Source organism: Idiotropiscis lumnitzeri, chromosome 3 (assembly GCF_059441095.1).
Source record: "Idiotropiscis lumnitzeri isolate Australia: NSW breed Sydney's pygmy pipehorse chromosome 3, RoL_Ilum_1.0, whole genome shotgun sequence".
NCBI lineage: Eukaryota > Metazoa > Chordata > Actinopteri > Syngnathiformes > Syngnathidae > Idiotropiscis > Idiotropiscis lumnitzeri.
Window position 1 is genome coordinate 7,543,942 of NC_142393.1, and position 17,715 is coordinate 7,561,656.

The 17,715-nt window shown below is 41.1% G+C and overlaps 1 protein-coding gene across 2 annotated transcripts in view; it reads left to right on the plus strand.

Annotated features, from left to right (window-relative positions):
• The first annotated feature begins 252 nt into the window (after window positions 1-252).
• kcnd3 (potassium voltage-gated channel, Shal-related subfamily, member 3) overlaps window positions 253-17,715 on the plus strand; it is an 89,202-nt gene continuing 71,739 nt past the window's right edge. The window contains exons 1-2 of one of the 2 annotated variants that reach the window (XM_088289785.1): window positions 253-599; window positions 2,303-3,482. In XM_088289785.1, coding sequence (XP_088145911.1) covers window positions 2,380-3,482 — 1,103 coding nt within the window. In that variant the 5' untranslated portion in view covers window positions 253-599; window positions 2,303-2,379. The remainder of the gene's footprint in view (window positions 600-2,302; window positions 3,483-17,715) is intronic. The other variant, XM_088289784.1, reaches the window with a different exon arrangement.

A 17,715-nucleotide genomic window follows, 5' to 3' on the forward strand; every position in this document is an offset into this window, starting at 1 on the left:
GATGATTCCAAATAAGTGCTTTTACTTCATCAATGGATCCCCCACCCCACTCCCCCTCTTTTCCCGCCACTGTCCCACATGAATCAGAGTGATGTTTCACATAGGTTGCCATGTTTTGAGAGGCATAGAGAACGATGGCGAGAGAGAGCGGGAGAGAGAAAGAGAGAGAGAGAGAGCGAGAGAGAGGGAGAGAGAGCGATAGAAAGGGAGGTGGAGGAGGGGGGGGGGAGTGGATAGAGCGCTCCTCCTCCTCCTCCTCCTCCTCCTCCTCCTCCTCGCATCGAGAAGCCGAGGAGCGAGAGTCACTCCGGCGGCGCGCTCTGCCCATCACTCCGCTTAGCAGGATGGAAAGTGAGCTCACCAAGCTGTGCTGCGTCCACTCGTCGATACTTTACTGCGCCGTAGTCTCACGGTGACATCGTTCCCGTTTTCACTTGGGAACTTCGTTCTTTTACTGGTCATTTACCAGACACGCCTTTTTAGAGGGCAAAAAAAAAAAAAAGAATACAAGACGACTTAAAACGGAAGTAAACTGCAGTGGAAGAAGGTCGCCTTTTTTGGATGGAGAATTTCCGATCGGTGAGTTGAAACTGATGAAGGTAAATGAAGTGGTCAATCTGATTATATGTCTAGGGGGGATTTTTAGGCAACTGGTCAGCAATAACTTGTTGGCATTGAATATGTGCAGTCGATATTTAATCCACATAGACTAGTTTTAAGGTGGATTTTTCGGTGAAACTCAACAGGTTTGGGTGAACCTCTTGCTTGGTTAGCCTCGGAGAGAGGAACTCAATAGTGAGTATGTGTGGACAAGATGCAGAAAGATGTAGTCAACAAGGCTGCTCCTTTAATGTAACTCACTATACGGTGAAAAAAGTCTACATATTACTGTTCAGTGGCCGTTCATATATATGAATTTCTCTCTCTCTCTCTCTCTCTCTCTCTCTCTCTCTATATATATATATATATATATATATATATAAATACATATATAAATGTCAACTAATTATATTTTTTAAATAATTAATCACAAAAATATTAATCGCCAAAAATTCCTTAATTTATTGCGATTAATCACATTTCACAACTACTATTTTTCGTAACGATTCTAACAGATATTTACTTGAATAATATTTTTGAATTGATGCAAAATATCCAAATATGAAATACACTTACATTCAAAAACTGTTGTTTTCTTTGATTCTTGAATACAATCTAGATCTCTAAATCTTTACAGGTTTTTATCTTAGAAACATCTCAAAACATATACAGTACATTTAGTTCTGCCCGCAAGCATCACACTTAAGCAGTGTTGGATCGTAAGGCCCAGTGGTATTTTGAGCAGGGTGCTTTGTGCTAAATATGTGCTGCTAATAAGGCACGGTATTTGAATTTAGTTTCTCAATTTATAATATGCATATTAGTTTTGAAGTAAACTAAACTGAGTTAACAGATATACAAAAGATTTTCCAAAATTACGGTTCCCTATGATCAGAAGTGGACAATCAACTTCCAGAAAGTAAAAACCCTGAGACAGTTTGGCTTTAGCCACAGGTACTCAGCCGGCAGGTTAAATGAGCTTCCTCAAAAGGAAGTAAAAATAAAAAAATGTGGGCAGTGTAGTTTCATAAATGTGCACACCCTTTTGATGTTCTCGTTGTTTTTTTTGTGACATTTTGGGGGTTTCTAGCAGAAGCCTGTAGGTTTTGGGCTCACCCAACCTGGTATTTGGAAATGCCCATTTTTCTTAATGCCTCGACCCCCCCAAAAAAAGAGAAGAAACAGCCATAAAAAAACATCATGTTACGACAAACATGCTTCATCAAGGTTAGGTGTTCTTTTTGTAATGAGTTGTGTTGTGCCTACACCAAATACGTCAGTCTTGGTTTACTTGGACCATAACACCCCTCCTCGCTCCCCTCCCCCAATTCATTTGGGCGGTTTAAAGTGTTTTTTTTTCTTCATAAAATTCCACCAGGTCCCATATCTGAGGAATATGGGCGATTGTTGTCACATGTAGTAAACAGACAGTACTGGCCAGAAATTCCTGCAGCTCCTTCGCTGTTCCTGTCATCTTGGAAGCCTCCTGTTTTTTTATTTTTGTTGGTCAAATTTGGAGGGACATCTTGTTCTTGGTTATGTTACTGTTGTACCACACTTATTGTCTTCACTGCAAAATACAACTCCAAAAACTTGAATTGAGTTGCACAGGTTATAGGTCACAAAGATGGAAAAACCTTTGAAAAGTATTCATCTTTATGCAGTTGACCGCATTTAAATTTGTGTCCTTCCTCTCTTCTAGTCGGTGAATGAGCTGAAGTCAAGCTGGTTGTGAAGGTGCAGGATTTACCCCCCCCTACACCCCAGGTCGGAGATAGTATGGCAGCGGGAGTGGCGGCATGGCTTCCCTTCGCCCGGGCGGCGGCCATAGGCTGGATGCCCGTGGCCAATCTGCCCATGCCGGTGGCGCCAACCGAAAAGAACAAGCGTCAGGATGAGTTAATCATTCTCAACGTGAGTGGACGGCGCTTCCAAACCTGGAGGAACACCCTGGACCGCTATCCGGACACCTTGCTGGGGAGCTCCGAGAAGGAGTTCTTCTACAACGAAGAGACCAAAGAGTACTTCTTCGACCGGGATCCCGACGTGTTTCGCAGTGTGCTCAACTTCTATCGCACCGGCAAGCTCCACTACCCTCGCTATGAGTGCATCTCCTCCTATGACGAAGAGTTGGCGTTCTTTGGCATCATCCCAGAGATCATCGGCGACTGCTGCTACGAAGAGTACAAGGACAGGAAGAGGGAGAATGCCGAGCGTCTGATGGACGACCAAGAGGACAACAAGGACGCTAAGCTGCCTAACATGACGTTCAGGGAGACCATGTGGCGGGCTTTTGAGAACCCTCACACGTCCACCATGGCGCTGGTCTTCTACTACGTGACTGGCTTCTTCATCGCCGTCTCTGTCATCACCAACGTGGTGGAGACAGTGCCTTGCGGCTCGGCGCTCAATATGAAGGAAGTGCCATGCGGCGAGCGTTACACGGTGGCCTTCTTCTGCATGGACACGGCGTGCGTCATGATCTTCACCGTGGAATACCTGATGCGCTTATTTGCGGCGCCGAGTCGCTACCGCTTCATGAGGTCCGTCATGAGCATCATCGATGTGGTGGCCATCTTGCCCTACTACATCGGCCTGGTGATGACTGATAACGAGGACGTGAGCGGCGCCTTTGTGACGCTGCGCGTTTTCCGAGTCTTCCGTATCTTTAAGTTCTCCCGCCACTCGCAGGGCCTTCGAATCCTAGGCTACACGCTAAAGAGCTGTGCCTCAGAGCTGGGATTCCTGCTCTTCTCCCTCACTATGGCCATAATTATATTTGCTACCGTCATGTTCTACGCAGAGAAGGGTTCAAGCTCCAGTAAATTCACCAGCATCCCAGCCTCCTTCTGGTACACCATCGTTACTATGACAACGCTTGGGTAAGAGCAGAGCGGACACCTTTTATCTGGTTACATGTGTGTGCATGTGTGTGTGTGGTCCCAAAAAAAACCCCACACACTGCTCTTGCAGTTTGTGCCACATTTCCCGAGACATACTTTTTACGACTGATGCATCGTGTCGAGACGACAGAGAAAACCGTCGTCAGTTTCCAGATGTTTTTATAACTAATGGTGCTCTTCGGGGGCATAGCAGCCATCAAGATACTCTCTTCTCTCTCACTAATGGTTGTAGCGTGTCCTTTATACGCAACAGATAAGAGAGACTTGGGAGATTGCTCTTGAACAGAATGGGCCCAGTTGAAAAGCATCGTAGTGAGACAAAAACAGTAGCTTGGAAACGGAGATGACACCATTGTTTCCCTTTGCGACCTGCCCCGTGGTTAGCAGAATGCACTTTTCGAGTGAACTCAAGCACGGGCTTTGTGCTGTGAGGGCCCTCGTGCTCCTTCAGACGGATTTTGAATCACACTAGTTGCTGGCTTTGCATCAAGTGCTTCTTGATGCTTTGATATACTGGACACTCAGCATCTTCTTCATTTCGTGCGACTGACTAACTAATGAGATGCAATGCGACAGCGGGGAAAAAAAGATTTTGATTTGATATAGTTGCTCAGTTTTGATGCTGCTTGAGTAGTGTTTAACAATATGTTTACAGTTTGCAGATTATTCGACTTAATCACGACGATGTTGAAACGTCGCATTGTTTTTCTCTTTAAATATAGTCTGGCGTCTTTTTTTGCCTGTCTAGGGTGCACATGCGCCATAATGTTGATCCGGGTGATCGGCTATGTAAATAGAAGTGTTGTGGGTAAGCAGTGTCATGGCTAACCGGTGTTAGCAGCAGAGAGCGAAAGTTACGGCATATTTCATCCACTAATTCTAAAGATGCTCACCTCCCGTTCGAGGCAGCACGATGGGGATGCTGGATCATCTAAAAAGGAAGCTTGTTGTGGCTGATGCCTTTTTTCATTTCTGACACGTTCAGTCGTGTCTGGAAGCTAGCTGTAGTTAGCAGTTTGATGTACACGCTAACACAACGTCCGTTATGGTATGCTAACATATTTTAGCATCTTCTATGGATTAAGGAGGCATTGATTAACAACCAAAACAGTGTGTGTTTGTCCGTGCTTGACATCGAAAGAGAGAATGCGTGTGAGACACTCTCCCGTCAATGGAGTGATGCGTTCATGAACTGGGAAATACCAATACTCTAACAGAACATATTTGCCACAAGCCCTCATTGGCATCACATAAAAATAAATTTCATAATTAAGTTTGTTGCAGTATATTATGCTATGCTGTAAAAAAAAGTCCCTCCTATTATTCACGTAAGAATTTTTTACTTTGTACATTGTGCATTAATTGTGTAAATTAATTTACTAATCTTACATTTTGCATACGAGTGAAGAAAAGCAAAATGTTTTAGATAAAGGTGAAATAAAAACAAAATTAAAAAGCAATGCAAATGTTTATTTTTGGCACGGTGCATTTTTCTAATTTACTACCGTACTTTCATTTCTAAACTTCTTACATTCGAAAAAAGGCTTGGTGCCCACGAAGAGTCACATTTGTTTTCATTTTTTTTTTTTTCATAGATAGTTTCGTAGGATTAGTGCAATTCTGCATAGTGTATAGTTTTGGTTCCAACGAAACAATTAGAAAAGTTGAATGTTGTATTAATTTCTTCATACATTTCAAGAATTCAAGCATTAAACTAATTATAGTTAGATAAAAGCAGCTGCTTGCTAGCGCGACATGCCCAAATTTGAATATGATCCGATTAATCGAGACCACTGTCGATGATTAGTCGACTTCCAAAATAATCGTTTGTGGCCGCCCGAGTATCAAAACTTTTGGTATCATTGTTAACAAAATGTTGTTCCGCTCAGATAGCTAATAATGTAACAAGCTACAATTCAGCAAACCATAACCAAAACTATGTCAGGAATATTGAAATTATGCGTGGATGTTATCACATTTTACAGGACTCTCTACCGTTGGAATTTGCCGTCACAAATGCTTTGAGTGACTTTTCCAAGTTATGCTTGCGTGCGTGTGTTAGGTCGTCGTACAGTGACGGCAGCCAATTCACATCAATGTTTGACTTTGCAGCTTGTGCTTTTCTAAAGCCGTATTTCTGAGAATCCCTTGCTTGACTGTGTGAGTCAGAAAGAGAGGCTGAGAAATGTAGCACGCTTTGAAATGTCAGCGATGCGTAGGCCTACAAAAAAAAAACGTCTTTGACTTCGTTTAGTTATCACACTCGGTGCTCTGTCGTCGTGCCAGTCGGAAAATGAACACATACTGGACTGTGTGGTAAGATTCATTTCTCTTGCCGGTGGCGTGAAACCTGACACACTAAACTTGTCGCTTGTTGCTTTTTGGACTTGGTTTTTAAGGGAGGAGGGATGGGGGATGGCTTTTCCTTTTTGGTTTCATCAATAAGCAAGAACCGGAAGTGGTTGTCAGAGTGACTGATGATGTGGCTCTCTACAGCTGCTAACAAATTCAAACCTGCCGAATATTCTGCTCTCGGTTTACATCACAAACAAACACAGATGTTCAACTAAAGCGCTCACGTGATATGTATGTTTGCTTTTGTACGTGAAGGCAAATATTGCCGAGCGGTAGCCTGAATGGCATTTATATTTCCATTGCTGGTATGTCGTTCAGAGTTTGGTTATCCCCACTAATTGTTAGAAACATGTTGAGAAGAATCATGAATGGTTGCTTTTTAGAACAGGGATTCCCAACGAGTGTGTTGGGGGTTGTCGCAGGAAGCTAAATGATCTTTCATTTATTACAAATATAAATAAATCTTTTTTCTGCGACGTATAATGACAGACAGAACAATGAAATGCTCTTCCATTAGATGTGAGAAGGTACAATAAAGCTGTGTCTCCACCTGTTGCATTCATAAAAGAGATGAAATCATTTCTCGTCATGGCGAGTATATCATCGTTGTGTTCAATTCAACAGGCCCAGATTTCCCACTAAGAGCATTATTTTGAGTATATTGCAGGAGTGGGCAAACGTTTTGCTTGGCGGGCCACAATGGGTTCTAAAATTTGACTGAGGGGCCGGACCAGGAGCAGAAAGATGGAGTGTTTTGGTAACCTCACCTCATCAGGGGGAAAAAAATCATTTAATTTTAAATGAAAGTGAGCAAAAGCATAACAACAAAATACAATATTTAGAAAATGAAATTAATTAATTAAATTAATGAATTCAAATGAATTTTTTTTTTTCCAAGTTCGGCGGGCCGGATTAAAGCGTTTAACGGGCCGCATGTGGCCCCCGGGCCGTAGTTTGCCCACACCTGGTATATTGAGACAATATCAGCATTAATTCAGTATTCATACTTGTGACATTTTTGTTCGATGCTGTAGCGTTATATTATTTTTTATCATGTTTGGTGTCTTCTTGACCTTATTTGGTCGAAAGGCGGGGTCCCCCCCTGAACTAGTCGCCGGTCCATTTTGAAGCGTACCCCAAATTTTAAACCCAAGCCGAGGCGAATTGGTGCTGTGCAGTGAAAACATGATTTTCAATTTTCCCCAAATTGGTTCCTGCCACATTTTTACATAATTTTCCAAAGTGGAAAAATTGTATTGGATGAACTTGCTTGGTTTTAACTGCGTTGTATAAATTCTTAGAACGTGTTTTGCAACGACTAATCTTCGGAAAGCAATGGAGCTATACAAAATGAGAGATGTGGCTAATATCAATAAGGACTCCGATTTTCGTTGTATTACGCCCGGGAAACTGAGATTAGTCTTGGAAGCCTTTAGTTTCACTTCAAATTAAATCCGAGCGTTACATCGCTGATTCGATCATTTGGAAAGATAATGAAAGATAGCCCACATTTGCAATGTTTTGCTCGTCTCTATTTGTTTTGATGCTGTTGGCCAAGTCTCTCACTTCAATTTGCTTTTCCACTCACATCATTTGCTCACTCGTACTGAATATATTGCGCAAAGTAATTTATGTTTATGTTTTTAGCTTTGATTATATGGTCGTAATGCAGCCTCCAAAGAGAAGCCATAATTCTCCCTTGTTAGACGATATCTTTTTGAGGTTGCACAATGCCAATGACGGCAGAAGACGTGCATTGACGATTGGTCACAAAATTAAGTATGCTATATATTTATTATCCCTTAGTTTTAACGAAAACATGATGGCTGATGACATCTTATTTACTGTCGCAGAGTAAAATGAATTATTATTGAATATTATTAATATTATTTAATCAAGCGAGGCAGTGTTAGCCAGGCATTAAGCAAGCCTCGCGGCCTTTGCTGTGGTCCTTTTTTTTTTAAATTTTTTTTTAAATTTTTTAAAATTTCATCTGTGGACATGCACACACTGGCCAGGCTTAAAGTTAAAATAAACAAACATTCCGGAGCAATACAGGAATTATCATCTCTTGGTTGATCTTCATGTATCTTTTGACATATGCAATGTGGAATTAGCCTTTATTTTTTATTTTTTGCCTTTCCCCTTATTTTTCAGGGGACTGGATTTTGTTTAAAATAAATGACAGTTCAATGACAATCCTATAAATGCTACGCTACCATTTACCCATAACTGCATAAAATATTGTTGCTGTCCTGTGAAAAGCGCGAACAACCAATTTTGTAATTTTCTAAAAATGTTCATGCTTATGTGATATCTGTAACACAGACGAAAAAAAAATAATAAAAGGGAAAAAAAATGGACATAAGCGCTTTTCACAGGACAGCGACGATATATTTAACCGCCACTGAATGAAGGCATGCGACTTGCAATATGCAGAATATATAATTGATCATACTACTTAACTAAATGAATTCATAGATGCACTTTAAAAAATGGACCACCATCCATGCCGTATAAAGCATTTACGGTGTACATCGCTCCATGCTCCTCAAACTGCACAAACGGATGCCCTCAAATGTTAATCGTGTTGACAGACACTTTTTATCCTCGCAATGAATGAATGTATCCTCCCGTCATTTTATTTATTTTTTTTTTTGTGGACGCACTCATCAAGCCATTCAAACCAACCACATCATTAGTGTAGCTCTGCCTCCTTATCAAAGACTAACTTCTTTTGATCACTGCTCCTTTAAAATCAATGTTCCACTCCCGGTCGCCCGGACAACCACAGCAGACCTCTCACGGTTGTTGTGTGCCGTTCACTCTTTCATTCACAAGTGCATGGGGAAGATAAAACCGTTTGTGGAGGTGTGCGCACATCGAGCCAGCTCAATCTTAGTTTTATTTTTCTGTGCGTGTGTGTCTTGTATCTTTGAAATATGAAAATGTTCAATAGTGCTGCCTTTCCCAACAAATTCTTATGGCACTTTCATGAATGGTACATAAATTTAGAGGGCGATAGCTTGTGGAAAAACTATGATCAATGCAGATGTGTGTGTATTGATTTTGGTAGTTAAGAGAAATGTGCTAGTGGTACCAATTTCACCCGTGACTGATTGAAAGATAGAATGATTTTCGCTTTTTTTTTTTTTCAGGGCAGTTAATGAAGCAATTTGTCTCTGAAGAATTAGGTCTAGATCTATTCTTAGTCTTTTCTTAGTCAAGATCAGTGTTGAGCTAACCTGCTCTCTTATTAATTGTCTGCATAATTCATGACGTGCATATACTGTGGCGTCTTCTGCCCCTTTGCAGTTGCTGTAAATCCGTTTGAGGAAATGGCTGGTTATTTTTAAACTCTGTTCCAAAAGTGAATGAAAATAAAGGCTATGCATTTACAATATGCAGTGTAACCTTTATATCAAATGTAATGCCATTTAGCGCGTCCTTTCCCATTCCTCTCCAGCAGTCATTAACATAGCAACGGTTCTCATGAAGGCGCTTTTCTGTGGATAAACTTGTATCCAGAATTATTTAGAATGCCATGACTGGCGATGAGAATCGAGAGAAATTTGGAACTAACAATATATTATTGTATGATAATATAATATAATATAATATAATATAATATAATATAATATAATATAATATAATATAATATAATATAATATAATATAATATAATATAATATAATATAATATAATATAATATATATATATATTTATTTATTTATTTATAGTTCTGTGCGACCCAGATATAATGTTTGTACCTTCAAATTCCTTGAAATCCTCTCTGACCTTTTCTCCATTTATTTATAAAACACATAAAGTTAAAAATCTTTATATATTTTTTTAAATGAATAAAAAATACCATACACCACCAAAATCCATTAGTCTGTTAATCAAGTGTCACACTCCGGTCCTCGAGGGCCGCCAGGTCCTGCGTGTTGTAGATGTTTCCCTCCTCCAGTACACGTGATTCAAATGATCAGTTCTGCATGAGCCTGATAACAATCCGGATTATTTGAATTAGCTGTGTTGGAATAAGGAAACATTCAAAACATGTAGGATAGCGGCCCTCGAGGACCGAAGTTTTACATCGGCGTTTTTGTGCAACTAGCTTATTAGAAATTCATATTGTCATGTACAATGACGTTTATATCCATTTTTTACATATATCCTTTTGCAGTGTTGGAAAGTAGTAGTACAACATTTGCGGGTGATTTTGTAGCATTGCAGAAGTTACGATAACCTTCCTTCAGTTTTCATACAATGTTAGCATACAAGATGCATCTGTGACGATGCTCAAAGGCTCGAACCCAAGTCCCCGCCCTCCCTCAGGTTGAGAGTTGAGTGAGCCAACCAGCGATCTCAGAGCCCGAGCTGCCAATTTTTCAGCTGCCGTAACTCTTAGGTCTGTTAATTACAACCCGCAAGCGACAACAATTATCTTGTCACCATGCTTCACTTTTCAGGCATGACTAATGGAACCGCTGGATTAAGTGTGGGTTGATTGTAAGGTTGTCACCATTGACTCTTTTTAAAATCGATTATCTTCTTGATTTATCGATAAATATTCAAGTCATCGGATGAATTTACATATAAGCAGCTGCCTCGGCCCCAATTTTGTGTTGAATTCTTTTCAACTTTTTTTTTTCCTAGCCCTCACAATGACACACCTAAGGGGTCATAGCGACATCCTTCCAAAAAATATTTGCGTATTCAAAAGCTGCATCTCCTGTGTAATTGCCAGAGCAGTTTGTGTGGGCTGAATGACGACATAGTCAGTCATGGCTGTTTGAGTCTTAAATCTTGTCATCAGAGAGAGAAATGATTTGTGTTGACAGGCATACATTGTATTCACGTTAGTGCGAGTGCATTCCACACCACCTTTGGCCTTGGAATACTTTGGATGAAACACTAACCTCCGCATGAACTTCTGATATGGCAATATCGGAGATATCGTCAAGACACTCAGTACTTAGATGTCAATCTGGCAACTTTGACCCCACCAGCCATTATTCTCCATCCTTTTGTCCTGACATCCGTTTCCGCAACGGCACTGTTCAAGTAAAGAGAAAACAAATGTGAATTTTTATTTTGCCGCGATTGCACTGCTGTTGACATTAACATAATTTTTTTTTTTACTACATGTTAAGTGATTTTATGTATTTAGATCAAATATTTTAACAGGTACCTTTTTTTTTTTTTGCAATTGAGAGAATGCAAAGATCGTCCTTGCGCTGTTTATGTGATGTTTACGCTCGTGAAAATGAATCAGAAATCAAAACCACATTGACTGTGTCGCCAGAAAAGTCTCTCCGGCTATGTTTTCGAAATCAGTATTTTTTCCGCCACCTTCTCCTCTTAAGTACGTCTCGCTGAAATCGTTCTTTTCATCTCAGTTCAATGAGCCGCTGCCTTTTCTTTTTAGAATGTTTTTTCACCCTTCCTTCATGCCACGTTCTGGATGGCAGCTGTTTGGTTTGAAAGGAGTGCCAATCCTTTGCTTTGCGGTCAATATGATATTGCTTTCACAAAATGCATTTACCTGGTAGCAGCAAGGAAAGGGGGGGGAGTAGGGGGGGGGGATTGTTATGGCTAATGTGACTGTGAAGGGTAATTGACAGGGAGAGGCTGTCAAGCATGTGCTTTATCTTACATCCCCGCCTTTGCAATCATGATCTTGCCATGCATGCAAATAGGACACTGCGTCCGGACAAACTTCATCACAACTAACTGGTCCAAACTAATTGGAGTGATGTTCAAGGTGCTATGAAGAAAAAAAAAAAAGTGTACATAGAATGTGGTGAAATTTCATTACAGAAACACTTTACCTCCTTCCCCTCTCTTGCTCCCCTCACTTGCTTGTCGCGGTAGACTGCCTTAAGCCACAGACCTTCCAAAACCACTACACTTACAGTATGTCCACCCCATCCAATTCAATTACTGTACCAGCAAACTCATACTGAGAAGGCCGATTATGAGTCCGTGGTGGTAGGTTTGCATGCCGCTTTGCAGTACTCTGTCCAAGTGGCTCGGCATTAAAAAAATAAATAAATAAAATTAAATGGGAATGTGTACCTGTAGCTGGAATCAAAACTAGTTCAATCGTCGTGTCTCTGTAGGGCCTGCCCACCCATCAAGTGTGAAATTAAACAACTGAATAAATCCTTTGTCATTGACTCAAGAAAATGCATGCATTAAGCGAGTCGTTCCGCTCTTCCACACCAATGTTACAAAACAGCACGGCTGATTAAAATAATGCCCATTGACAATAGCCTGTTTTTTTTTTTTACTTATTATTTTGTTAGCTTGTTCGTTTTACGGGTGCTGACGAGGACCAGAGGGCGGGCACATATTACAGCAGTTTTAAAATTGCTGCATTGGCTCCCCGTGTGTTTCAGGATTGCTATTAGTTTTTAAATGCCTTAACGGTCTTGGGCCATCTTATTTATCTGACCTTCTTTTCTCGTATCAACCCTCGCGGACCCTGAGGTCCTCTGGCACCGGCCTGTTAATTATTCCTAGGGTGAGGACTGGAACACATGGCGAGGCTGCATTCAGCCATTCTGGTCCTCGTCTATGGACTAGCCTGCCGGAGGACATCAGGTCCGCAGAGACTGTTGATATTTTTAAAAGGAGGCTCAAGACTCACCTTTTTAGTTTGGCTTTTAAATAATTTATCTGAGTCTTTTAATTCAGGACTATTATCATTGTCTTAAATTTTTTTTTTAGCTTCTTTGTCTTTTAGTATCATCATTTTTCTTATATATTTTAGCGCCGTCGTTTTATATTATTGTCTTTTAATTTTTAGCTTCTTTTTCTTTTAGCATTATCATTTTCTTTTATATATTTTAGCTCCAGTGTTTCCTCAAGGGGGGCCTCCGCACTGGGAGGTGTGGCTGGCCTTGTCACAGGGGGCTTCATGCCGGAGGCTCCTTCGGGCCGGCGGACCGGGGCCCTCTGCACTATGTGTGGGGTCTACCCCGGTCAGTCTGGGCCAGGGGTCTGCGTGTTGGCGGAGCTCCCTGTGGCCGTGGGCCGTCATCCCTCTCAGCGCGGATGACCTACCCTGGGTACATTTTCTCATATGGTTCCTCTGTGCCTTTAATGTGTTTATTAAGTTGTGTGAATGCGAATGTTCTGTGTGTATGCGAGTTCAGGCGTGTGTGTGGATGTGTCTTGTGTTTACGTTGAGTGGGTGGAATGGGTTTTAGTTTTTTGTTGTAATTTGGATGTTTTTATTGTACAGCACTTTGAGCTGCATTTTATGTTTGAAAAGTGCTCTATGAATAAAATTTGATTGATTGATTGATTGAACTTTAGCATATTGCGACGGAGATAATTAACATCTAGACCTGCGTCAACTGTCCATTATAGATGTAACGGAGAAAAGCTGGACTTTTCGAAATAAAATATTTTTCAGCCTCGAATAATAAATAAACCAGAAGTACTGCAAGTTATTTTTTTTATTTGTTTATTATATTTTTTTTTCCTTCATCTGTGCAGCTCGCAATAAAGTGGAACGCGGCCCGGTAATGGCCCCCGGCCCTCTGTTTGGGGACCACTGCATTAAAATGCTTTTGGGGCGCTTGGTTGTTTGCCCACAGTCTTGGCTCGGCTGCCACTCGCAAGGTAATAGAGGAGACGACGAAATACCGGCAAGAATGCGCGCAAATAAATCCAGCCCACATCTCGTCATTCTAACAAAAGCAAAAAAATTTATCTTCGTTTGCCAAGTGGGGCATTATAAAGGCACGGCTAGATTCTTCTTCTATTCTTCATCCTTGGGGAATTTTGACAAGTGCATGCCACAGCTATGTTAAGTCACCTATGGAGTGTTTCAAAAATGTGAGGAAAAAAATGCACTTCAATTCTCCTTGAAGTTGTTAACCAACATCTCATGTGCATCAATGTACAATTACAATAAAAATTGTTTTTAAATTAATGGACCTCTCAGAATGTCAATCAATACACAGAATGATTAGCTTTGCAAAGACAGACTATTCAATACAAATTCTTCTCATTCCCTGGTGCAGATATCACTCTGCTTTCATACATCCGAGTTGGAAAAAGTTTCTTTTGATTGATTGAACGCGTTGACTTGAAACGCTAACGACTCCAGTAAAAAGCCGAGTACCTCGCGGCACTGCGTTCACAACAGATAATATCACACCGCATGGTTTTCATCACATTCTTCTGTTCGGTGCTAATGTGAAAAGTATATCACACTTTATGATGCAAAGCACTGCAAAAAAAAAGGTGCGATGAATTGTCCATTTTTAAATATAGTCGATGTGCGAAGTAACAAAAGATACAAACGCTGCAAAAGGAAAATGACATCTGCATTTGCGCACGTATTTAACTCCTTCCATCAATCACATGACCGCGATCGCGATTTTGTATATCGTGACGATTTCAGTATTTATCATCTGTGATGAGTTAAAGTATGTTATAGTAATATGTAACTACTATGTAATGTAATAGTTGTGATGTGAAGGGACTTTATGTAAAAGTGATTCAGAATTATTAAAAAAAAAAAAAAAAGAAGAAAACTTGGACTAGACCACAGACTTTTTAATGATGCACAAGCAGTGCTTTTCCTCTCATTACTAAGCTGTGCCAACCCCCCTGTGAAATATGAACGTCGCACCTAGATGCTCCAATTCATTTAAATTCCATCTATTTCAGGTGCGACCAGTGAGCACCATCTCTTCATCTTTGTATATTTTTCATAGTATCAATAAGAAAGCGCAAATCACTTTCCGTGTCACCTCACAAACATTCTGCAGGGATGAGTTCCCCCCTGCTGCGTGTGTCTACAAACGCCTAAGGCTATTACGAACGGAGCACAATGTCTGGCAAATTAATTGAAATGCAGCCTTTAGTATGAGGCTCTTTTGTCTGAGAACTGCTGCCATTCGAATACAATGTGTGTGGAGGTATTTCCTTAGGGTCGGGGAGCTTAAAGGACTGGCCACACATACAAAAACCTGCTCCATAGGTCTAATCAGTTCGAAAAATTGATTCCACATGAGAGATTTTCCAAGAACGACCTATTGGAATCGCACAAAGCCGCAACGTGAAGGTTACGTGCGCACCAACGAAAAGGCAATGCTCCTGCCGAGAAATAAAATCCATTTGCTTGTACTTCATGAGAAGTGCATTTCAGGCTTTCTGTGAGTTTCGAAGTGCTTGATTCGAAAGACTGTCCTGATCAGATATTTGAGCTAATACGGATAATAAGATTAAAAATATAATGCTGATTATTTTTTCTTTTTTTTTTGTGAAGTTAAGCGGGTGGAAAAATCCTTTGAGGAGTCTTCTTGTAAAGCACCAGTGGACTATGTGTGGTCTCACTCCTCACTAAGCAGAGAGGTGGATGATGGCTTATTCGAGAGATGGGTACAGAAATTAAATTGATGGTGCCAGCAGTCAACCTTTTAGGGGGGAAAAAAAAAGTGGGAGGGGCGGCTTACTAAAATCTATTAATGGTGTTAGTCCATGACCTGACTCGTATGCTCTTCCCAGAGTTTGGTGCTGTCTGATACTGTAGATAGAAGGATAAATCCCTTCGAAAATTGGTAATCCGCTGAAGCCATGTGCATCAACAGAAGTTATTTTTGAAGGTCGTGTCTGCTGTACTTTTCTGTCAAGAGAATGGAATACACTTTACGGAATTTCCAAATAGGTCGGCAAGGGCAAGAGGGAGCCTGGTCCTCTCACATAAATGTTGTGCCCCCCCAAACACTAAATCCCCCCCAAATATTTTAGATTTCACACATTTTTATCATCTCTCTCCTCCGCGCCACATCTTACTGTCTTAATGTCTTGCGTGCACCATCAAATATAAAATATGACAAGTTGTTTCTCGTGTCATGTTTCTCTGCTTTTGCTCAGAGTATCTGCCTGCTGCCGCCTCACTGTGAGGGCTAGCTGTCTGCCGCGAGCAGAAACTCAACTTCAGAGCTGGGCACTTGACCCTTTTTTGTCCGTCAGTCCCCCCGGCCCTCCAGCTGCAATCTTTGTAACGTTCCGGCCTTATTCATAAAAATTGTCAGCCAAGCCCCCCATCCCAACAAAAGCGTCCGTGCATGACGCCACCGCGGGTGTGATGCTAATGGCAGAGGTTTATTTAAACGTCATTAGCGAGCTAATTTGCTATTCAAATCGGCTTACTTTATTTTGGTCTTATTTGTCTCCTTCTTATTCGTCTCCTTCTTCTTCTTTCTTCTTCTCCGCAAACATGCCCAATGCGTACGCACAGTTGAGGTTATAGGGATTGTGGTAATACCCCCCCCCCCTTCTACTGGTATGCCCCAGTAGCAGGTGGGAGGCGCGGGTTAAACAGTTCGTAGTGGTTCTTTTGACGCTTTCTGAGGCAATTTCTGTCCATTTCGCGAGGGCCAGACTAAAATCAACCTGGCCTTTGTTAATCGAACCTTTTTTTTTTTATTTGTCACGCCCCCTGCCCCGCACCCATTTGCTCAGAGAGAGAGAGCACTGTCCGCTTCCTGCCACAGACTGAGCACAAATTAATTGTGAGTGCAGACCACTAAAGAAAGCCCCGCCCCCCAGCCGACCTCTCCAATATGGTTGATATCTCGAAATCACATCTTCACTTTTCCAGTCCGCCAAAACTTTCAGCTGACTTGTCCGAACCTCTTGTCTCTCTTGGTCTCCTCAGGGACTCAGCCTTGTAAACAAGTGACACAGAACAGAACACCAGTGTAGAGATTGTTTGGTTTCAATACGAGGTTCACTTGATTAGAGTTAATACCCCCCCCAACGCCCCAATTTCTTTCATATAGTCATTTTCAGATGTGAATCCTGACAGAGTTATTGTAGCGGATTGTGTTTAAGGAAAAACAGAATGTAGGCATGTATGTCAGCGCAAATGAGAGTGTAAAAAAAAAAAATGGAACAGTCTACCTGTACAAATCTGGGAGATTAATCCGATTCATTCAGACGCCGTTTATCACAATCTCTGCAGGGAAATGAGAGACAATTTACTTCTATAACCTGGCCTAGATTTATGGAGAAATCTCACTCACATTCACCTCAACCACCATTATCTGCTCGGTAATGAGTGTCTGCCCAGTGGACACAATAGTGTCTTATCCATAATTGCTCACAGTCGGGTGTTTGCTCAGAGGAGGCTAAATCATTGTTGACCCCGAGATGACTGTAACAACGCTTCGTTAAATCCGGTTGTAATCTGCTTGTCAATGGGATTAAAACAAAAGAATTATTGGTGAGAAATAAAAGGACCACACATTTTTACAAATGTTTTTTTCCTATAAAAATATGACAAAATCATTCCTTGCCACCTATGCGATTTAATTCTTTGTGTGTACGTGAGTTTTAAAAAAAATAAATGTCTCCACAAGGTGCAGTGCTGATTTGCACAAAGAGCTAGAGGACCTAATTTGTTTTCACCTTTTTGGTTTTAGTCGCAAATAAAGTCCTGCATAAACATGAAAGTGTGTGGGACGGCACGGAGCAAAGGTCCCCTGCTGGCATGGAAAGGCCTTCATTACTTACGGATGGGTCGAAAGCTGTGCAGGACAACGTGCGGTGCTTTTAGTTCGCCATTTGACAGGAGCAATGTATTTGAGCATAGTTACAAGATAATAAACGGATGAGCTGCACAACTTGCTACTCCAGCAGTCCATAGTTACTCAAGTAAAATATGCACCTTCTAATATAAGGTATGTGGACATTACATTGCAACATAATGCAATGTTGTTGTACTCAGTCATATTTTCTTTAGCCTCTGGGTCGAATGATTTATTTTAGTGATGTCTAAATAAATCATTTTTTTTGGGGGGGGGGGGGTAGTAAGACTGCGAAAG